The sequence below is a fragment of the Aaosphaeria arxii genome (assembly GCF_010015735.1).
Source record: "Aaosphaeria arxii CBS 175.79 unplaced genomic scaffold BU24scaffold_1, whole genome shotgun sequence".
In the NCBI taxonomy this organism is placed as follows: domain Eukaryota; kingdom Fungi; phylum Ascomycota; class Dothideomycetes; order Pleosporales; genus Aaosphaeria; species Aaosphaeria arxii.
In genome coordinates, this window is record NW_022983474.1 from 4,335,881 (window position 1) to 4,358,604 (window position 22,724).

The 22,724-nt window shown below is 50.0% G+C and overlaps 7 protein-coding genes across 7 annotated transcripts; 5 read left to right on the top strand and 2 right to left on the bottom strand.

Annotated features, from left to right (window-relative positions):
- Positions 1 to 5,613: 5,613 nt before the first annotated feature.
- On the top strand, positions 5,614 to 6,302 carry BU24DRAFT_438809 (uncharacterized protein; the record flags this gene model as incomplete). Its single annotated transcript, XM_033530270.1, has 2 exons — positions 5,614 to 6,112; positions 6,237 to 6,302. Coding segments are annotated over 2 exons (564 nt in total), but the record flags the coding sequence as incomplete, so codon positions are not given.
- Positions 6,303 to 6,781: 479 nt separating this feature from the next.
- Positions 6,782 to 9,205, top strand: BU24DRAFT_339039 (uncharacterized protein; the record flags this gene model as incomplete). Its single annotated transcript, XM_033523160.1, has 2 exons — positions 6,782 to 7,415; positions 7,506 to 9,205. 2 exons carry the CDS (start codon positions 6,782 to 6,784, stop codon positions 9,203 to 9,205), a joined length of 2,334 nt encoding a protein of 777 aa, XP_033390279.1.
- A 2,424-nt stretch (positions 9,206 to 11,629) lies between these two features.
- Positions 11,630 to 13,678, top strand: BU24DRAFT_33136 (uncharacterized protein). The gene is made up of 4 exons (XM_033523037.1): positions 11,630 to 12,476; positions 12,551 to 13,058; positions 13,151 to 13,544; positions 13,602 to 13,678. The coding sequence occupies exons 1-4, from the start codon at positions 11,982 to 11,984 to the stop codon at positions 13,669 to 13,671; spliced, it is 1,467 nt and encodes a 488-aa protein (XP_033390280.1). The 5' UTR covers positions 11,630 to 11,981; the 3' UTR covers positions 13,672 to 13,678.
- Positions 13,561 to 14,356, top strand: BU24DRAFT_33189 (uncharacterized protein). The gene has a single exon (XM_033523041.1). It carries the CDS (start codon positions 13,701 to 13,703, stop codon positions 14,151 to 14,153), a length of 453 nt encoding a protein of 150 aa, XP_033390281.1. The 5' UTR covers positions 13,561 to 13,700; the 3' UTR covers positions 14,154 to 14,356.
- Positions 14,357 to 14,853: 497 nt separating this feature from the next.
- BU24DRAFT_33115 (uncharacterized protein) lies at positions 14,854 to 15,825 on the bottom strand. Its single transcript, XM_033523033.1, has 2 exons — positions 15,542 to 15,825; positions 14,854 to 15,475 (listed from the first exon to the last, which is right to left on the bottom strand). The coding sequence occupies exons 1-2, from the start codon at positions 15,643 to 15,645 to the stop codon at positions 14,953 to 14,955; spliced, it is 627 nt and encodes a 208-aa protein (XP_033390282.1). The 5' UTR covers positions 15,646 to 15,825; the 3' UTR covers positions 14,854 to 14,952.
- Positions 15,826 to 17,983: 2,158 nt separating this feature from the next.
- BU24DRAFT_417589 (ankyrin) lies at positions 17,984 to 19,150 on the top strand. The gene is made up of 2 exons (XM_033526757.1): positions 17,984 to 18,477; positions 18,565 to 19,150. Exons 1-2 carry the CDS (start codon positions 18,080 to 18,082, stop codon positions 19,043 to 19,045), a joined length of 879 nt encoding a protein of 292 aa, XP_033390283.1. The 5' UTR covers positions 17,984 to 18,079; the 3' UTR covers positions 19,046 to 19,150.
- Positions 19,151 to 19,392: 242 nt separating this feature from the next.
- BU24DRAFT_488260 (uncharacterized protein) lies at positions 19,393 to 21,609 on the bottom strand. Its single transcript, XM_033533533.1, has 6 exons — positions 21,061 to 21,609; positions 20,915 to 21,011; positions 20,524 to 20,856; positions 20,236 to 20,470; positions 19,657 to 20,168; positions 19,393 to 19,602 (listed from the first exon to the last, which is right to left on the bottom strand). The coding sequence occupies exons 1-6, from the start codon at positions 21,247 to 21,249 to the stop codon at positions 19,484 to 19,486; spliced, it is 1,485 nt and encodes a 494-aa protein (XP_033390284.1). The 5' UTR covers positions 21,250 to 21,609; the 3' UTR covers positions 19,393 to 19,483.
- Between the last annotated feature and the right edge of the window lie 1,115 nt (positions 21,610 to 22,724).

Here is a 22,724-nt window from a genome sequence, read left to right on the forward strand (position 1 = left end):
TCTGCTCTCCGTGCCCTGCCACCGCACCGCACCGCACCGCACAGTACCAAGGCTGTCACAGTCAAAAAGCCCACTCACGTCTCAGCCCTACGAAGTAAGTATCTACGAAATAGGTAGTTGCGGTGCATGACGCCACACGAGTGGTGGGTGGCTATGACAGACAAACGTGGGTCGTGTGTACGAATGATCTGCGGCGCCGGGGGGTGTCGTCGGGAAAGGGTACTTTCTTTGTGTGTGTCTGTGTGTCTGTGTGTCTGTGTGTTGATGATGAGGATGACGATGTCAGGCGCGCCGTGTCTCTACTTTCTAGGGTGCGATTCATGAGAGACAGCATAGGTTACGGAGTGCATGTTTGGGAATGTTGTGTTGTCACGATTCAGTGAATGGACGGGAAGAGGTACGTCACTAGGAGATGGGCTGTGAATCAGGGTCCAAGACTGCTGTTCTGAGGTACGGGTATTGTTGTGTTGGATGGACGTAGAACTCGTACGAGTATTACCACTTTCCCGCGACAGAGATTTGACCCGAAAGCGTCATGATTGAGTTAGGCCACCTAGTCAGTCAGTCAGTAATAATCGTCTCCTCGTAGGAAATTAAATGCATTCATTCATTGATTCCGTGACGATGGGGTGCTTTCATGGCGATACATGATTGCAGTCTCGGGCGAACATCCGGACTGCTGCTCGCAAGCATTTCAGACCCGAGTATCCGATCGCCAATGGTCTTGACAAAGGCGTACAAGACAACGTCTATTCCTTGGCTGTGGCCGTGACATGTCTGACAGTTGCCACAATGATGATGATGTAGTTGAGTTACTGCACACAAAGGAAACTGCGGGCGTGTGGTAATCGCATGTTTAATTTGATTCTTGCGAAACAAGATTCAGAGCAGAGACGTTGTGATTGATGGAACAGAGGCCCGACAACGACGTCACTGTATGTACTAGGTACGCAACGCAAGAGACGGACCCCATTATGCCAGCCAGCCGGGCATGTTATTTCCAAGCAAGACAAGTGATGGACTTGTATTATTTCCAGAACGACACGACCCACTCCGGCACTGTACTTGTAAACTATCTGTATTACAGCAATTGGTAGAATCGCACTGCCGACGGCGGCGGCTGCGACAGGCAGTGCGTGCATTCGAGTTGCTCGTTTGGGGCTAAGCATGATTCTCGGCGGGGAACTACCTTGCAACGAGCACACGACACGACAACCCACGATCCACATGGCTACTTTGACTACAGCCTACCTTTTGGTGCGGGCACCATACAGGAAGATAAAACATTCCGTAGCCTCGTATGGCATCCGAATGGCTGGTAGAGGCGGAGAGGCCCAACGAGCTCGCGACTTGCGAGATGCGACGCGCGACCTGCGATATGGAGTACTCGTAAGTACAGTACATACGCGGCCCGTCGCTCCACGCCCACTCAGCCCTGCCTATCCTATGAAGTGCGACCCTTGAAGGAAGGTACTGTAGGTATTTCTCGGCGGGCGGATGCTAAGCAAAGCAAAGTGCCTCGTAATAGAATAGACACACAGGCTCATGCACATGCTCGGTACATACACGATGATCGTGATGCCGTGCAACGTGAGGTGCGTAAAAGCAAAGTCGAAATAAGCATCTTACGGCTGAATGAATCCATACAGCAGCTATGGATGTGCAACCATCTTCACTTCTTTGCTTTTCTTTTCCCTTGATTCTTGCTCTGCTGACCGTGGATGAGGAGAACGCTGCTGAGGGGTAAAGGGAAGAAGGGTCCAGCGAGGGGTCTCGCCGTGTCGTATGTGCGTGCAAACAAGAGTATGCATGTCGGATATCTCCTGCTTCAAGGGTTGTTGTACTGGATCATTGGTCGATACAGAGGTTGGATGTTGGTGGGTGGTGCCATCGTGGGTGGACATGACAGCTTCCCCGCACCCCATCTGCAACCGCGACTGCAACCGCAGCACCATCACCCACCCCTCGTAGCGAGGTCGAAAGCACCAGCAGTACTCCGTAGTGAAAAAGAGGATTGAGAAATATCCCGGCGGCGGTTAGGGCGCTCGAGGAGTCGACTTCAACTTCCAAGGAAATGCACGAATATGAATCGACGGGAAGGATACTGTAGACTAGACACAATGCTTGCAACATCTGATTGGGTGATTGGACTACCCACGCACTAGAGCCGAGAGGAGACGAAACGTAAACGAAAGGATGGGAGGTGACTCTTGACTGACTTTGGCCTTGGATTCTGTTTGGATTCTCCTGAGGACGCGTGCTCGCCATGGGGTGGCGGGACTTACCGTGAGATGTGTGTTGGACGTGGGGAGGTAATTGGACTCGTAGCGTGGAGAGGAGAACTGTATTTAGTATGGAGGAGTGATTTGGGAATGGTGTCGAAGGATTGATGGCGCTTGAGGTGGGTTTGATAGGCCAGAAGAGAACAAGGAAGGATGAAGACGAAGACGAAGATGAAGCGAAGAAGGGGGTGTGCAAAGTGGTCAGATGACCATGGATGAAAGAGGATCCACTCTCCGATGGAAGGAGTGTATATCGGTAAGTTCAAGTTCAAGTAGTGAGATGTAAGAAACGATAATTATAATTAAATGGCGCGGTTAGATCGATCTTGGGATACGGAGTCGATGTCGATGGTTGGAAGAGGCGGTGAAGATGAGAGGGGTCGATGGTTTGTTTGAGCGAGCATCGTAGGCGTGGTATCGGTGTTTGGTCAGTTGATGTTACAATGAGTGTTTAGTTAGTGTGTTTGGTGGTCATGAAAGCCATGAGAAATTACAACAAATGGTATGAATATCATCATCAATCGTTATTCTGTAGATGCTTGTGTTTGTTTTGCTGTTGGTGTTGTTGGTCGGATAGATAGGCAGAACCACAGCAACGACCGGATTTGGAAACATAAGGGTCCTCCTCTACGTTGTACCGCTGCAGGTGCTTATGTGTTTACGTGCGTGCGCGCGGATGTCTGTGTGTCTGTGTGTCTGTCATTATGTGCGTGCTTGCTGACCTGCGTTGCTTGCTTGCATATACACATTACACAGTAATACAATACTTGCGTATGCATGTGCGCGTGCGCGTGCGCGTGTGTTGGATGCGCGATTTGAGAAAACGAGGTTGCGAGTAGCGCGCCCACACGTTAGAATCAGCACAGGCGGACAGGACGGGGCAAGCAATACACAGGAGACAAAAAGCAACCAATTTCATTCCTCAATTGGAAAAGTGTAAGTATAGCATGGCATAAGAGAGTCTAGTCGAGCATCCAAGGCGAAGGGAGCGAGCTTCGGACATAACATGGGGGAGGATGGTTTGGACACTGGACTGGTACTGGGAATGATGATGCTCGTAAATGCAACGACGGAGGCAGGATGCAAATGCAGATGCTAGGACCAACGAAGCTACACGTCGCCGAAGCGGGAGGATTTGGTTGGATTATTGGAGAGCTCAGAGGACCCCCAATTTCAACCAGAAGCCGCTTGTCCTATCGTGAGTTTTGACATGGTCGCAGCGGGCGGATGGAAGACGAATGGAAGACGAATGGAAGAGAGAGGCTGTTGGCCGAAGACACGCGATACGGATGACATTTCTCTGACATTTGGGGGGGCGCCAATTACCACATTCCGCCCTACTTTTTATGCCATTACATCTGTCAATCCCCCCTTCTCTGTCTCTAGGTACGGTATGTGCATATTGTGATAATTACGGTGTGTGCGAGGCGGAGTGGAGTGGAGAGAAGTGGAGCATGGTTCAGATACAGCACAGCAGAGCACAGCACACTGAGCACAGCACGGTATTGTATCCGTGAAGGTGGATCAGCACCAGGTTCAAGAAATTCACTATTGGCGGGCTTGGTAAGAGCAAGGACAATCTATCCATGTTAATTGAGAGATTCGGGAATTTGATGACGGATGGGGCAAGTTGTGTGTCTTTTGGTTGAGGTACAGAGGATTGAAGAGTTGCCGGGCGGAGTTGCGAATGCAACCAAGGCTGAGACTGAACATTGAGACTAATTACGAGTACTCCGTACCGGGTGTACCAAGACTGCGAACGATGAGGATAATGAGACAGACAGAAATGACTTGCTTGCAACTGGCGACTGGCGACAAATAGCTACGACTTGCGACTTGCGAGTGCGGACGTGCGGACTCTCTTTGGGGGGGGGGAATTACGGGTTACGGGATTGCGTATCCAGTCTAGCATTATTTCCGGTCTAGTCCTGGCGATCTTCCCTTTGGGTCAACCCATTTCCGGTTTTCTTTTCTGTCATTTCTCTTCTGCTTCCTTTCTTTTCTTTTCTTTACGACTAGATGACTAACCACCTCGCCGATTCATCTCCGAGTCAGCATTCAAAATTGTGAATGTGTGCTCGTTGGTAAGCAATTGGTAGAAGGGCAGGGCAGCGGAAGGATAGGGAAGAGAAGAAAATTTCACAAGGCGGCGGCGAATTTGACAGCAGACAGCATTTGCTACAGTATGGAGTAACCATCCAACCTTACCATCCTGTCGTGGCATGTACATTTACTTTGCAGCAATCTTTGACTTTCCTTGGCTCCGATGCATATCTCATCTCATCCACCTTCAAATATCTACCGACTGCTGTCTGTATCACTACATAGATCTGCGCCCAGGCTGCGAGGCTGCGACCGGTAGTACAGTCATAGTGAACCTCATTCCTCTCCTGCACAGTCCGAATATAAGATTCATCCACGATGGAAATTGAGATGATGGCAGAGAATTGGTACGAGTAATTGCCTGCCTCGTATCTGTGCTTTTCTCCCCCCAGCAACTATTGCCACGATCGAAGACGGCAACGATCGACGGAACGGTAATGTAATGTACTGAAATGAAACGAAACGGAACAGAACAAAGTTACCATCAAAGGAGTAACCCGGCAACTTGCGCCCTGCAGCCAGTCCAGTCCAGCATGAATTTTGGCCGCACCAGGCACGTTGACGAGTGTCTGATTACCCTATCCCTTTCGGCATTGGTTACATTGGTCGTTGCGTCGTTCCAAGCAACGGACTCTGGCCCATATATTGGCTCGGCGTGTTTGCTGTAGAATGGATGATACTCACAATTATTGTACATGCAGTTAGTAAATATTCAAACATCCACAAGAATGGAATTGTGCTTGTCTATTGTGCAGCGTTGAATTCGACTTGTGCGGGAGGGAGGGGGAGAGCGGGTACAGCACGCGCGCTTGCCATGAGCTTGTTTTCTATGGGTTGGCCTTGGTACGATATCTTCTGGTCTCCACGGAGTATACTACTACTAGTTAACTAACCGTGTCGTCTTGGTAATTCCTTTGCGCGGATCCCGCCAATTAATTCACAACCACTCACCTAGTACCTAGTTAGTAACTGCATACTACGGACTATTCTACTAATGATCACTACCACTAATGAGATGCCCTTCAATTATTACATGTATCGTAACCTGAGTGAGTTGAGTGATCCCGCTAAAGTGGCATCCCACTCCCACTCCCACTCCCACTCCCACTCCCCAAATTTCCCTCTACCTAGTGCCTAGGTCGTTAGCTAAATCCAACGCCCTTTGGCTCCCGCCCGTCGCTCTTTCCCTTTCCCTTTCGTGCCTTCCCAACTCCACTCCACTCCACCGCCCACCTTCCACCCACCATCATCGCGCCTGCCCTGCAGTTGCAGTCTATGTACTACTACTCTACTACTCTACTACTCTACAGTGTCTGCACACTCTAACCTACCCGATTTTCTCCTCTTTTCCCTTTCCCACTTTGCACTTGCACTTACCCTACACTCACTCACCCTACACTTCCTTTTTACTCTCTTTAATTCCCTCATCTTTCTTCCTCTCTCTCTTCCTTTCAAGACTTCCTCCTCCTCAACATCATCATCCTTCCTTCACTCTTCACTCTCTCCACCACCACCACCACCACCACCTACCGGATTGCTGTCGTGTCTTCGTCGTAGCACTCTTTTTTCAAGAGCAGCTGCATCGTTGTCGACTTCCACCTTTCGGACTTTCTCTACCTTTCCGCCCGTTCAAGACCTGCCTGCATTATTATTCAAGCACGCACGCACGCACGCACTCGTCTTACACACTCCCCGTCGTGCCGCCGTCGCCACACCCTTCGGACAAGGTACATGCCACCACCTACCCTACACACCTACCCTGCCCTACCCTTCTCTTTCATCACCCATATCCCATCCCATCCCACTTTCCAACTCAACCTCAATGACATGACGGCACTGACACTTCGCAAGCCCTTCTCCTCCTCCCACATTTCCCTTCTCCTTCTAAGACGACCTTCTTCAGTCTTCGCCATGTCCGTCTTCATATTATAACCTTTTCCTCCTTCCGGGTCTCTACATCCGAATCTCAACACATATTCCACACACCTACCTGCTCGCCGTACCATCCCGCATCGCATCCAAATAACACAGTATCAATTCGATATCCGCACCTAATAACCACCACCACTACTTTTTACGATACAACGCCTACTCACGACATTCTCCTTACCTGGATATCCTCCATTCTCTCCTAATATACGCTACTTTCTATTCTACACCCTCCGGAATTGCGAAACTCCGCCGTGTTAAAGCGAAGCAACGCATCCGCAACATTTCGAAACGCTCACGCACTACCGCCAATCGAATTCTTAAGGACGAACGAATTCCTGTTCCCTGAATCGCCAGCTGCACTCAACCATAGTGAAGCCCGGTTTTCCTCCAAAGTGTGCATCATCAATACAGCAACAATGGCACAGTCGGAACACAACCACGCTTCGTCCAACGCCCTCCCGGCAATGCGCGCCTTTCGAAACCAGCCGACAAATAGTGCAGCCCTCCTGTCTTCCGAAGAAGAGCTGCTGGCCGACGTGGACGAACCCCCAGACTTAGAGCGCACGCCCCGGCCATCTGGCCTCAAAATCCTCCAATCCTTCGAAGCTTCCTTCTCAAAATCACGACCCGCCGCCAGCGAACGCAAAGAATCTCTCTTGACCTGCGCACTCCATTCGGACAGCAATTCTCCCACCGATGAGCACATGGAACACTCACAATTACGTCGAGGATTTTCGTCCGCCTCTACCTGGAGTAGTCACAGCGCCTCCACTGCTGAATTGACAAGCGATGGTGGTCTCACGAGCCCAGGAACCCGCGCGAACACGCCCAGCCCACCGTTTCCCTCAGCTACGTTTCACAACATGGCCCCAATGTTCAGCAACAAACCACTTGACCAGTCAGTCTCGGTTGTCCGCCACGATGATGAACATATCGTTTCTCTGCAGAAGCAGCTAGCGACGAAATCGGACTCGAGTGAACATGATGTTGAAGCCACCCTGGGTCGCAAACGCTGCATCACCTTTGCGTGCGGGAAGAAGGACGCGCCTAAACCGACCGCCACTCCTACCCCCAATCCTGCCACAGAGGCACCAAAACGTGGCTGCACCATCAAATTTTCTTGCGGCGACAAGCCCGCGCGTGCGACCGCGACGGTGGAAAAGCCAAAGGAACCAGAATCATCAGCAGCGGAACCTCCGAAACGGAAATGCACGATCAAGTTCGCATGTCCGACCAAGATCTCCACAGACACCCAATGCAACGAACAGAAGCCGCGGATGAGCCGTAATTTCAGCCCTCCACCTCCGGCACGCCGCGAAAGAGTGCCATCCAAAGGACCGAAGAAAGCCCACCGTGATTCGAACTCTACCGTCCGTAACGCCTCCCCTGTGAGCACCAAGAAATCGCCTGCTGCGCGAAACCGAACTCGTCGTCTTAGTGCGAATTCGGACCTTGCACACACTGAGGCATTCCGGTTCCATGAGTTTGCAAGCTCCGAGGAAGAGGTAGAGGAGTGGACACAGGAATCTACTTGCCATCGCAGCCGTCTCACCATCACCGACACGCTTAGGATCGAGAACACCCTCCGACAATTGGGGCAAGAGGTTGAAGAGGAGGCTCTCGATGACGAAGAGGACCTTGACGATGATGACGAGGATGACGTTGATTTTGACGACGACGACGACCTCGACGATGACGATGAAGAGGAGGATGTTTCCTCTGATGAGGGATTCCAAACCGATGATGAGGAGGGCTTCGCCGTGTCCGATGACGACAGCGATGCTGGTTCCGATTTCAATTGGTGGGCTCCTGGCGCTTCTACAGCAGCAACATCAGTGGAACATCTTGAGCAGATTCGACCGAGCGCCCGCCGAACTGTCTCTGAGTCTTCTAATGGATCTGACGACAGCGATGAAGGATTTAAAATGCCCCCGAAGCCAAGCAGGAGGAAAAAGTCGCGCCCTGTCAATATTCGAGTACCCAGCCCGGAGCTTCCCGACAGCACCGATTTCGTCTGTGGAACCCTTGATGAAGATCGCCCACTCGAGGCTGCGTATATGTCCTGCTTGGAGCGTCGTCGTGCTGCCAAGCACAGAATCACCCCTCAAGACATCGACCCTACTTTCCCCCAGTCGGATCCTGATATGGACGAGGAAGACGAGGACGACGAACCTGACAACATCGTGTCAGAGAGCGATCAATATGCCATGATCCATGGATCCATGGACCATCTTGATGGCGATCCTCGTGGACGCAAGCCGAACGGTCCCGCAAGACGACCTGCTTCGCCTAGACGCCTGCGATCCCCTCCACCAACAAAACGTGCCATCCACAGATCTCCCCCGCCAACTAAGCGAGCAGTCCATCGATCTCCCCCACCTCGCAAGCTTTTTGGAACTTCTCCAAGGCGTGCCCGGTCCCCTGCTCCTGGGGTTCGTCTGAGGTCACCTCCACCAACACGCCGTGGCTCCGCCATCATGACACCAAATCGTCAACCCATGCACATCAATCTGGGCGGCCTTGCTGAGCGTCCCGTTCCATTCATGGCTTCTTCTGTTCCCAGAACGCCCATGTCAGTCTTGCCACCAGATGACGACTTGGACGGAGATGAGACGTGCCGTGAGATGCCTGTCCGCCGGGCTATTGACATCAAGATCGGACTCGAAAACAAGCGTCTGCGACGCAAAGAGCAGCTGTACAAGAAGCTGCACCGCAAGGGAGTCAAGGACAAAGAGAAGCGTCCGGCTCCTGGAAAAGGATGTGAACGAATGCGCGAGATGGGTCGTGGGTTGGCCGCGCTGAGGGGCAAGACGACTGCCGGCGTAGGCTTCGGCATGGGCATGCCACCCACGCCCGATCAGAAGGACATGCACGTCCTTTCTATTTAGAGAGTAAAAAGACTCATCCAAGGGATAGATGGGCGAGAAGAGCGCCGTTGACCCGGAGTGGTCGACACACATCACAAGTAACCTCATCCTTTTTGGGGACTTGTTGGTCGCTGTTCTCAACGTTTTGATGTCAGAGCCCGAAGACGGGCTCGGCTTCTCGAAGGATGTACATAGTCCTCGATGGGCATTATTTTCTATTCACTTCTGTATATACCACTTTTTCACATAGGAAGAATTCTTCTACTTTTCATTCTTACCAATCATCATTCGAGGCTGTCTGACTGCATACTACTACGGGAAGGGGATTCATCATCTTTCGCTTCTTTTTCATTTGTTGTATTTGTTTCTTTCACTCTCATGCATTTTCCCATCGCTTGTCTTATCCAAGTTGATCACTATACCATTACCGTTTCTCTCTGCATCTGTCTGTCTCCTCTTGCATCAGCATTGTTGTTTCTTTCGCTATCAATCTAAGTACTACTACCACATGAGTGGGGGCGGCGCTTCAAGATTGTCTGGTCTGGTTTCGGTTCAGTTTGGCCGTCTGTCTGTGTGATAAAGTAACTGCCGTACATACATACATACAAGTAACATACATACGTATATATGTATTTTTTGTCATTATCACTGCCATAACAACTCGCCTCACATATCTTGCCTCATAATACACTTCCCTTCCTCGACGACCTCATGCCGTGAAGATTCATTTGTGCCGAGGTAAGTTACATCTTACATCGCCCCAGACTTTTTACTTTACAGAAAACTACGTATGGTATGAGTAGCAGACTGGGGGACGGGAAGCACGCACTACTATACTACGTACGGTAGCGGCACTGCGGGATTTTCTCTCTCTCTCTCTCTCTCTTCTTTTCCCGTGGGGTTGTGGGTGCAATCGATCGCCTTTCCGTCCGATCGATTCCAAGGGCGGCGGGAAGAAAGAAAAAAGGAGCGTACTTGTAACATACGAGTACCAGCCAGTAGTATGGCTGGAGAGGAGAGGAAATAAGTTACTGGCGGCGGGAGGAGAGAGGAGAGGGGAGGGGAGGGGGGTGGTTGTAATTTCCGGAAGACTAGCTAGTGTACCAGATATTCGCTGTATCAGTGGCCTAGTAGCCAGTTTCCCAGCGTTTTTGACGTTGTCTTGTGAATGGGGATTGGTCGGTGAGAGGTGGATGGGTTACGGGACGTTTTGGACTTGCTTGCTAGAGTAGAGTAGAGTGGGTTACCCATGAAACGGCGGGTTGAGAGGTCCGAGGAGTGCGAGGGTTGAGGTTGAGGTTGAGGTTGAGGGGGTGAATGGTGAGGGTCACGTGATGTTGCATTCACGCACGACGGCGGCCTCCGGAAATGGTCAAGCAGAGCAGGATGGGGTTGAGGTGGGTGTTTTGTATGAAGGTGAATTGAGGGGAATGGTTCCGGATGAGTTCTAGCTACGGTTTGCTTGCACTTGTGGGTGGAGAAGGCAAAGGGGAAGGGGAGTTGAGTTACAGTCAGTCACAGTCACGAGCACTTTTCACATATGGACAATTGGTAGTCCGTAACTGCGAACCACCGTACATTCTGTTGATATCGTCGTACGCGCCGGACGGCAATGACATGTTGAGATGGTTGAGGATGTCCGCACATGAAAGAATTGTTGAGCCGCGGTGTTCCGCGAGTGAGTGCTCTCGTACTTTGTCCCCCAGCATCGTATACTTGTAACCTTGCCATCATCGAAGATCATCATCAGTAATGAATGATGGTACGGAGGACAGAGCCTATGATGTCTGCGAACAACGTCACAACGTATGTGCGCATGTGTCATGGTTACACGCATCGGGCCGGATGGGCGTTTGTGTTTCGTTTGGTGTGTGGTGAGGCTCTTTTCCATGCATGAATATCCTCGCAAGGGCTGGGGGAGAGATGGGGATGGTTACTTTGTATCATCCATCATGTGCCGTGTAAGTACTCCGTCCATATGCAATCACTATTTGTATGGGGAGAAGTGTGTGTGTACACCGTAACTTTGTACACATGGTGTAATGTAGTGCGGGTTGCATCTGATCTAAAACATCGATCGTGCACCCGATTCGGAAATGGCTTCAAGGACTTAACTCGTATTCCCTCATCATGTTGAATGAATCCCCTTCCAATGTCGGTTGCTATTATGGGGTCGGAGATTCCGATTTCGATGGGATTGACTGACCAACGAACTCGAGTCTCCGATGTCTCTCCCCTTTTTCTTGTCTCCTAATGACTCCACTCTGCTCTCCTCTACTCTAGAACGAAGTCGAACGAACGCACGCACGTCAGTTTGAACTAATTTCCCTAGAACGGACGCGCTTTACCGCCAACTTTGTAACTCGCCGGCTGCTTACAGAAGCGTCCAACTAGTTAGGTAGTTGGCTGGAGTGGCAGAGTGGCTAGGAGCCTTCCGCTTCCCGTATGCCGTGGCCGCGCAAGCAAACTCACTTACTCACCTACCTCCTACCGCTTCAACTACCTACCGTGTAGACTGAACTCCCTAATCGCCTCACTGTCCGCCAATTCGGTCTGATCTTCTCCCTTCCCTCCACGACCACTCGACCTCGACTCCCATCATCGCACGTACTCTTAGAAAAGTGAATAGCGACAGTAACAGAAAGTCCCTGGCGAATTAGGCTTGCGACGGTCTTAACCCCCCTCCTTGGGGCTCGCGGCACAAACCTCCCGTCCATCCTGGGATCCGCCCACCGACGTCCATGATAACTTATTCTTCCCTCATCTCGCACGCAGCGACTCTGCTGCTCTCCGCCTCATGAGAGTGGTCGAAAAAATGTTATTGCGCCGGCGAGCAGGCCGAACCGACACCCTCACTTACCTGCTAGCATCCGCCTGCGCCCTCATCGTCTTCCTCGTATGCTCGATCCTGTACGGCACCCGATCCGACAATCCTTCCCTGCCCACCCTCGTCAAGGAGGTCCTCCCTGCCGGACGCTGTCTCTGCCAGTACAGCACCGTCTTCACCTGCGACACCTGCCTCGATTGCGCCGCGAGCCAATCCGCCTTCTACGAGAACGCGACGAACCACAACATCGGTTCCGAGGAGGAGAGATGGGTCTTCCAGTACAGCCGTGATTCACACAATTACGGATTGGACGAGGACCAATGCCATGTTGCATTCCCGGGGTTGTTCGAGGACATCGAGAGGGCGAAGAACCAGCGCACCGTGCTGGGCAAGGTGACGGAGCGACTGTTGTCGTCGTTTAATCTATCCAAGGGCATGGTGCGTGCCATGATATATAACGGAGAGGTAAGATAAGCTTTACAGGGTTTCGCACCCCAGATGGAATGCCTTACATGCTGATCGCCCCCATCACCACACAGCTCTACGTCCTGCAGACCTACCTCGTCGACAACGTCAACCGCCAAAAGGCCCTCGCCGTCCTGGCCTCCCTCCACCGCGCCATCACCTCCGCGCCCGTACAAGCCCCGATCGAGAACGTCGAGTTCGTCTTCTCGGTAGAGGACCTCCCTGCCCAGCCGAACAAACCCATCTGGACCCTTGCACGCCGTGCGCAGGACACTTCGCTATGGCTGATTCCGGACTTTGGCTTCTGGAGCTGGGACATGCCGGATCTGGGCACCTTTTCTGAGGTCGCAGACGAGGCGCGCCAGCGCGAGACGGTGGAGCCTTGGGACTCGAAGCGCGAGCGACTGGTTTGGAGGGGCAAGATTAGCTTCGCGCCCAAGCTGAGGCGCGCTTTGCTAGATGCTGCGAGGGGGAAGAGTTGGAGTGATGTAGGGCAAGTGGCGTGGTCGACTCCCAACTATAAGGACCAGTTCTTGGGTCCGGTGGACCAGTGTGGATACATGTTCATTGCGCACGCCGAAGGTAAGTGGACGCGCTTATGGCTCAGGCCTTCCATCTTCCCCCACACGAAGGAACGTGGAACAGTAAGCTAACTACGACATCAACACACACAGGGAGGAGTTATTCCGGCGCTCTAAAGTACCGCCAACTCTGCCGTTCCGTCATCGTCTCGCACAAGCTGCAATGGATCCAGCACCACCACTACCTCATGCGCGCCACCGGCCCTCTCCAGAACTACGTCGAAGTCGAGCGCGACTTCTCCGACCTGAACAACGTCATGCAGGACCTCCTGGCCCATCCCGAGAAGGCGAAGCGCATCGCCGACAACAGCGTCCAGACGTTCCGCGAGAGGTATCTGACGCCCGCGGCTGAGGCATGCTACTGGAGGGAACTGGTCAAGAAGTGGAAGGAAGTCAGCTTCGATCCCGTCCTGTACGACGGAGTCGAGATTGGCGATGGCAGGTTGAAGAGGACACAGAAGAGGGGAGTCCGATATGAAACGTTCATGTAAGTGCCTCGTCGGTCGAGGAGATGGGATTCCCGAGCTAATCGCTATATCTACAGGCTATACGAGTATCCCAAACAGATGGAGTACCCCAAAAGCGCGGAGATGAGTCCTGCTATTGGTCCCTGAGCTCGCCCGCCTTATTAGATTTTCCTCACATGGGATGCGGTTTTTCGCCCATGTGTTTTTGTCCATCTGCATTCTTTGCATATCAGCACATGGATTTTTGGGAGCACAAAATGGCGTTTTTCAGTTTCGAAACCCCATCTTTTTTTTTTGATTATCAGGATACCCAATCGGGACTGGGCAGGGGCCGGTTTTTGGTCGTTGTTCGTTCCGTCGTTCGAACTTCTGCGAAAGTGCAAGGGAGCCATTATCGTCATCACCATAATCACCGCCGATCGTCGCTTCAAGGGGTTGTTGAAATCGAAGGGGACGGACTTTGGGGTGGACTGTACAAGAGAATATCTGCTGCTGCTCGCACGAGAATGCGGAGTACCCTCTTTCTCACGTTCGGTGTGCCCGTCACACCAGTCATTCGACAGTCCGTCCTACCTTCCACGCCCACTCTCGACGGAGCCACCCATTTGAAGCGAGGAGTAAGGCGGTGAAAATCATACAACTGTACTACTACTAGTTACTATCATACGAAAGGAAATAGACCCCAGGGGAAGAGTACTTGGGAAAAAGAGAGAGGAAGTGTCTGTATAGGTTTAGACGTTCTCTCCCTCTCTCTTCTTTATTACATAATTAATGCAAATACACCTGCAAAATGCACATCACTTGTACAGGCGCTTATGGTTGGTTTCACGTGGATTTAGTGATGAGGTTTGTGCGGAAGATGGGAGGTGATATGCGAATCTATGAAGACGTACTTACTTTGCGACTAGCAATGGAGACATACGTTCACAGCTCCAGACGTACTTCGCTACTCGTATGTACCTGGGTACATCCAACGGCATTATCCAGAGAACCAACGATCACCCTAGGCGACCGTTCCTCGTGGCTTCTTGTCAGAAGACTAGGCATTCGAGACTCGTATATACGCGGTAACTTTGCTGCTCTACGGACACTGAACTCATTCTCAGCGTCCGAACGGTGTGGTTGTGAGAGTTTGCCGCTGAACTGACGAACGAGATCTGGTAGCTGGGCCTTTGAAGCTTTGGAAGCGTTTGGAAATTGAAAATTGGGGAGTCGTAATCTATATTTCATGATCTATAACCCGAAACCTCTAATCTGTAGTCTATAATCTATTACCTCCAGTCTATGATGTCCAGTCTATAATGTCCCCTCTATAATGTCCCCTCTATAACCTCCAGTCCATAATCTATTTGTTTGCCCATGAACCTCTATATAATGCAACCAAACTCCAGTTCGCTGAATGTACCAGAAGGCCTGTCCATAATCTCTCTATTTCGCGAACGAAACCTTGAATCCCTTTCCCTTTGACTTGTATTCTACAACGAAATTGCCCCCGATGGGCTCACGACCCGTTTTTATCGAATACGTCTTAACTACAGCTCGATGGCCACCCGTCGCCCCAGCAATATGCCTCTGCATATCATCCACCAGAGTCTGGAATTTCACCCTCTTCTTCTCGTCGAGCTGAGCATAGATATAAATCTCCATATGCGGCGTGAGCTTGGCTCGATTTTCCCTGAAAAGTCTCGGAACGGCCGCAGCGACGGAATTGGGGCGCTCGCCCCAGTCGTTGTTGATGTCGGAGCCAGTCGCACTGTAGTGTCCGATGATGGCGCCCCCGTCGCCGACGATCAGGAGCCCCAGGCACGAGTCGAAGCCCGCGGATCCGTGTTTCTCTCCCGCTTCGGCGGCGAAGAAGAGCGTGTTGCCCATTTTTACTTTTTTGTCCGCTTTGAAGGTACTCGGTGCGTTGCCGCGGGTTGCCAATTGCTTCTCCTCGATGGGGGGGTCACTGGGTTTGGAAGTTAGCTTTTGCGGAGGAGTGAAGGGGGGGGCGGGGGCATGGCGGTTTACTTACTTGTCCGTCGCGGGGAGTGCTGTGCAGACATTGAAGACTAGAAGCAAAGCAAATAGTAAGGCTAGAAGCCTGGTCATGCTGCTGGATCTGACTGATGCAAACATGTTGGTTGGTGCTTCGAAAGCTATCGAGTCGTGCGGTGGAGATACGAGGATAGTATAGCAATTATATCAATAGAGATTTCAAGCGCTATCGGTCAAGGGAAAGATAAACAAACAAGACCGGCTTGTTTGAACAATAGATCAAATAATGAATGAGTGGATGAGTGAGAGAGGCAAGGAATGAACGCTGTTGAAAGAGCTGATGCGATGAGTACAGTGTCTGTTGAATGCCTTATATAATGCTTCACCATCACGGCCCAGAACCTGGCAACCTCATACTTGAGGCTGCAGGACAGATTACAGAGGGTCGGAAAGGATGAAGCAAGATACAATACGTTGTCGTCTCCTCGCTCATCGTTTGGCATCAGTGACTTGAGGAAGAGACCTGTGCCTGATGTGGAAGCATACCTAAGCCTTTTCGTACGTAGGCACCATGAGGGAGCAGACAATGTGTTCTTATTGCCATGAACATACCTATTGGGAAGAGAAGACAGTTAGTTTTACGATAAGAAATCATGCGTGCTGCTCGCCTGTTATACGTAGGCGGGGGATACAGTTTGACTTGGTCGGCTAGAAGAGGCGTGAGCAACTGTGTTATCTAGGTAATTACCCATATCTCTCTGAGAAAGAGTGAAATGTTAGTCACAGTGATGCTGCCTGGCTATGCATCGAAAGGGCTAACATCCGTAAGTAAACGATGGGATAATATGGATTGTAGTCTCCCTGTATACATAACGAGACATTATCGATCGAGCGATCAACCCGGGCTAGTTGCCAGGCATAGATTTGTCCAAGGCTCATTATCTGTGTCCATATTTTGACCATAATGAGCCTTAGACAAATCCATGCCTGACAACTACACACCGTTCAGCAAAGAAGGTATTCCACTTTTGCTACCATTTGGGGAATTATAGAGGCTTGGTTCTAGAGTCTGCCTTTTCAGGCAAACGCTATTGATTAGTCCACAACAGGTAACGTTTCAGGCATATATGCGGGGCGTATGCGGATGTCTAAATCCTTATTCCAATGGGGCAACGGGGCACAAGGGTACCGGAACTGGGCAGTCATATTCGCACGAGGGTCCGCGACTGAAAGCAGTCATATTCGCACGAGGGTCCGCGACTGAAAGCAGTCATATTCGCACGAGGGTCCGCGACTGAAAGAGTTGTTTAGAAATGGTGACACCTCTGGATTATAAGGGAGCTGTAGGTAGTAATCAAGGGGATATTTGTCTACATTGGCTAAGGCATTGGCTGCATCGTATGACCTTGGTTTTGTGCCCGTCGGTGTGTAACCATGAGTGGCATTGTCCGATTCCAACTGTTCACAACTGCGTGGCTCATTGGTATTAATGAAAATCAGGGTGGTTTGATTATGTGCACAGTTCAGAGAAAATCAATGATGTGAAGTCAAGTAATGATGACGGTAGTTGTTGAAGTAGGTTGGTGGAAAGGCAGATACATTCATATATGTTTGAAGGGCAGTCGGAGAGCGGATATGCTACCAATAGGAGATCGAGCAGCGGCATAGATTTTAGTAGAGTGGTCTGACATAGGTGCAGAAGATAACATAATGAGAAGTGATATGACAAGTCGAAATTAGCCTGAATGAAGCTTTCACTGTAAAAATGAATCACTGAAAGACAGGCTGCAGTAGCTATTATACACGATATATGTAACAACCACCAAGCTACCACGTCTTAAGAAAGATTTTATGCTACAAGAATACTTCAGAGGAAGGATTCGAGATACTTTTACGGAGTGTATACATCATATCCAAGGAAATGAAGTGCTTCATGAATGCTCTGAAGGATCAAAGCAGTCAGCCAATCAATCAAACCAGCCGGGGTATACGTTAGGTTGGCATTTGTACTACATCGCTACTGTGCCTCTTAAGCTGAAAGACCCCAAGTAGGCGCAGACGTCTCTCACCGTTCGAAGATTGAACACTGGTCTTGTTCATTCCGACAGAATTCTGCCTACCGCTGTACACTGTAGAATCACAGCACTGACCATAGAGAATCTACAAGGTATGTTGTACTGGTTCGTGTTTGCCATGCGCCCTGTATTATAACTGATTCCTCCTGCATGCGGCTGGCTCTACCCTGTAGTCCGATTTGAGAGTGGACCATAGTAATTACACGACGTTAATTGATGGCTCGAGTTTCATCGTAGATGGCTGAGTATTGTAGGTTTCGAAACCGCAAGTAGAGCGACTCTCCTCCGTATATCCAGTCTCAAAACTATCGAATACCCACGATCAATTGATCCCGAAATAGTAGCTGTTTTGGTTCTCATAACACTCTTTCGACTACAGTAGGGTTACTTGCGTTCTCTACATACCTTATTGCCTGCGCACTCTATCTGCATTGCACCGCCTAAGCGTCGCAGGTGTCACGTTGCTATATACCCAAAAATATCCTTCTTTGGTGTTGAACATGCTCCGAAGGCTCGTTACTCGCTCGTATGGTGTCGCCAGAATCTACGAGGAGCTAAAAGCGCTTGCCGCTAAAGGGAATCTTGATAAGTTCAAAGAGTGTATGCAGAGATGCGATTCCATCAAAAGCACGAAGTGGGATTGGCTTGGTATACGAGAATGGGGAAATGTCCCCTGTGCGGACAGTAAGACTATGATGCTGCACGAGGTATTGATGGTTGCTGCCGAAGCGGGGAGATCGGAGATTGTCAAGTATTTGATGGAAGAACGAGGCTGCGTGGTGTTTTTGAGCGCTGCTTTGGTCGCTCTTCACAACCATCGATGGCCAGTTCTAGAGCTATTTCTGGACAATGGAGGGGATATCAACTATCTTTACAACAACATGTATCCGTTTCTCAGGTATGTCTCCATTCTTTATTGGCCTTTGGCTGTGAACACTCTTCGAACATCTCATAATTGTGTCGCTAAATCTCCTTAACTCGATAGGCATGCTCTCGATTCAGTCGAACAGACCGCGTGGTGCCTCGAGCATGGAGCAGATCCTATCGGCCGGACAGCTGCACATGATAAGACGGTCGCGGGACTTGCCGCTGAATGCGCTCCGTTGCCTGTCATCAAGCTATTGCGGAAATATGGTACCGACTACACTCAGACCGATGCATTGCAAATGGCTGCCGCTGGTTTGGTTCCTAATCGCCTTGCGGTTATGGAGTACCTTGTACATGAGGCAAACTTTCCCATCGACCAATTGGAGTTGGAATATTTTCCTTATGCGTTCAAGGCCTACGCCGGCAATGGGCTTGGAACTGCTTTGCATGCTGCTGCAAGGCATGGATGTCAGGAGGCTATCGAATTTCTACTGCAAAACGGTGCGGATCGTGACAAGGTGGATACAAAAGGCCGCAAGCCAATTGACCTAGCCCGAGAAAATGGATTTGATGCTGGAGTGCGATTGCTTAGTCAATGAAGGCTAAGTTTGGATGGATATTGACTTTTGAACGCCATACTCACACCTGTGATGAACTGAATGATGATTATATGAAATGGGATTATCCTGCGTCGTTGATCGAGGAATTTCAACCAGTGTCCATGCCTCATACAACACTTTGGGAGTTAGAGCATGAATAAGTGAACCATTACTTGCCCGCCCCAGACTTCTTCGGGTAGTCCTGACCGCGCGGTGATTCACAATCTACATCTATGGTAATATAGGAACACTTTAGGTTTCAGTACTTAGAACGGGAATGTGGTATATGAACAATTGTGAAGAGAAATATCCTGGTGCTTCCACCCGGACAAATCAAAGTATGTAGTGCTTATTTACTCAATTTAAGTAAACGGCAGTGACATGACACTGGATCGTGCAGCTCATGCCGTAGCAGACAACAACAATAGGTAAAGATGCTCAAAACAACGCATTGTTTGCGCAGGTAAATACATTTAGCGGGTCGTTGGGATCCTGCACTCTCGAATGGAGGTCTGAGATCGAGGTGTACAGGCCAAAGACTGTCAAGAAAGCCGAAGCTGCAGAGATATTAGCTTGAGTGTCATAAATTGTGCAAAGATGGAGAGCCCCACCAAGGATCATGAACCAATTGAAAAGTGCCAACGATGTCTTCTTCCAATTGATGAACTGATTGCCCCAGTTTATGAAGATCCATTGGGCATTTGCCATGCCAAAAGTGAACCATGTGACGAAGAGTGCCGACGAGATACCTAGAATTGAACCGAAAGCTGGAATAGCGTTGGCGAGAATGAAGGCCGTGACCCAGAAGAGCGTCCCGAGACCAAGCCAGACTCCCCATGTAAGTGGAGTATTATCGGTCAGTCGGTGTCGTGTCTTGATCATTTTGTCCATGACTACGTTGTACATGTACTTAATGCCGGTATGGCCGAAGACTAGACCAGAACCGAGAAGGGTGGGAAAGAGAAGGCCGTATGCAACTTTGCTAGCCACACCAGGTGCAGAGCCGAGCGCGGGAGAGACAACATATTGGCCGGTGAGGTGGTATACTACACATGCCGTAATGACGTACATTGGGACACCGAACACATTGAGCCAGATGATGGCTGGGGTGTAGTCTTTGCTTCTGTATTGACTTGTTAGCACATCGAGCACTTTTGTCTCTCGAAGGTGGCGAGTCTCAGACGACATACGGGTTGCGCATCTCACACATGACCGTGATGAATGCTTGATTGCCAGCGTATGCGAAGGCGACGTTGAGAACCGATTCAAACTGCTGATTCATGGTCGCAGCAGGATTTGGCCCAAGTCGCATCTGCAGTGGTTCATTGGCCGGCTCGCCCCAATAACCTCCGCCGCCGTTCACGGTGCCCTCATAGTCGGGACCGCCTACGGCTAGAGCAATGACGACGATCAGAACAGAGGTGACTAAGGATGTTAGACATTCAGAGTTCTCAGGGAGTCGCAGGCTTGAATCTTACAAATGGAGATCGTAGCTGGAATACCGAACCATCCGGCAAAGTTCAAGCTCCGAGGCATGCACAGAAGCCAACACATGATCATGGGGATCCCGATGAACCCAATGGTGCAGACGGAATGCTCAGTAATTGTGTTCAGAGCGATCGAAAGAGTGACGTTTGCTGAAGCACAGATGAGGCATAAGTTGAGCACGTGTGCCGCTCCGACAATAATCTCGAGTGGCTTTCCTCCCATGATTCTGCCCACATCGACGACATCTCGAATCGTAGGATACTTCCGATAGAATTGAATTAGAATGTATGCCGTGTAGGTCGCGAGCACCCCCATAGTGATGACTCCGGGATAGTCAGTAACAAATCTTTATCAAAGCTCAGTGAGCAAAGTAGGGCTCACTTGTAATTATGCCTGGGATCAGTCCTATCGTATGCAGCATGGCAGGGAGACTGAGAATGCCAATTCCGACCTGGTTGGTAAAGAAGATTAAAGCTGTCTATAGAGATGTCAACATGATGTTTCGAAGACAGACCGATCATACGTACTCGAACCATGCCGAGTTTCTTGCCCCCATATGGGTCGAATACTTCTCCAGTCTGGCCATCGTAATCGTTCGAGTATGCAGGCGCCGAAGATGACTTTCCATTGGGAGAGAGTTCATCTTTTTCATTTCGGGTATCAGTGAAGTTCGAGGTATCGAACGCATTGTTTTGTTTCTCCGGAGAACGATCCATGATGGCCAAGTCCTGACGATACTAGCAGTGAGGAAAGTGTCGACGAAATCTAAGGTGTTTGCAAGGGGGACACGCGCCATCTTTATAAAGTAGAGGACCGCACTTTACAATACTACTTTCCATTCTCTTATCGCAGCGACTCGCACCTAACGTCATGTTTCTTGATAGAACTCTTGTGTACCCGGATTTGACTGAGGTGCACTTGGCGCCATTTCTTGTGAGCCCGGCGTTGTATGGCATTCGCGGGGTAGAACACCGAACTAAGGGCCTGCATATGCGAATTGTAGTACATGACAACAATCATGCCTTGTAGCTACCATTGGCAGCTTCCCCCCAACTACGGATACCGTCATGCAGTCCATAAGGCTGGTTGCCGATTATCCAGGTCAAGACCGATTAGACTCAAGCGAACAGATCGCCAAGTCCGTGACCACTCACATGAGATGCCATTACAGCATTCAGAAAGTTGCGTAGGCTTGACCTATCTCGGCAATAATCCTGAAGATGAAGCGGATTTCGATTAGGCAGGTGGACAATCCCTTATCCTTTCATGTCACTGTTTCAGTCTGCCCATGTGGAAGGTAAAGACAGGATGCGAGCTGGGCAACTCACCCTGCCAAGTATGCACAGATAATACAGACGCGAAACATTCCTAGGTTATTCGTTGAGTAGATACCATTAGTAAATCCTTACTCTTGGGTGGCTTTTTCCATCCTTTTTCTTTTTCCATTCATCTTGGTTTTCTTTGCAGGTAGTGAGGTTGATTACCTGTTTCGGATTAGTGTACCTAGGTGGTAGTGATACACTACCTGCGAAGTAATGTATGGTTGGCCCGGACTACATCACAAGGACACCGCAACCTTGTTGAGCTTGGTTATCATCACTACTAATGTAGAAAGAAATTTGTTGTAGAATATAGATGAGGAAAATAATTCACATTACTTGTTCCTAGCCTGCGCTATCGTGACTCTTTTTTGTATTCAAGTCCTAGAAGTAACGTCGTTTGTCGCATCTAAATGGTAGGCAAATGCCAAAGGAAGGGTCAGGTGACACATGAGACTGGAGAATACGAGAAGGTAATTGTGTTCATTCTGTCATCATGAGCATCTGATATACTGTTACTATCAAGTTCGCGACAATTTAATTGTGGCTTATAACAATCTCCAAATTTGACGAATCAGTACGTTTTCAGTCAGGCCTAGAATCTTTCTGCTGACGAGGGTGAATTTGCTTTTTGTCGTCGTACACTCGCTCGATGCTCTCCAACTTTGATCATGCATAAAAATCGTCAACGTTTGCGACGAATACCTATAACATTCACGCTGATGCAGTAAGCGCGGATATTCGCCATTGTCGATGGTATCTCTGCCAGAATAATCTCAGTCTCGAAGTCGAACATAGAGATAAGGTTGAGAAAGAATTATGGAATACAAAAGCTGAAATGCTTCCGCCATGTTCAATAGATTTGCAAGCCT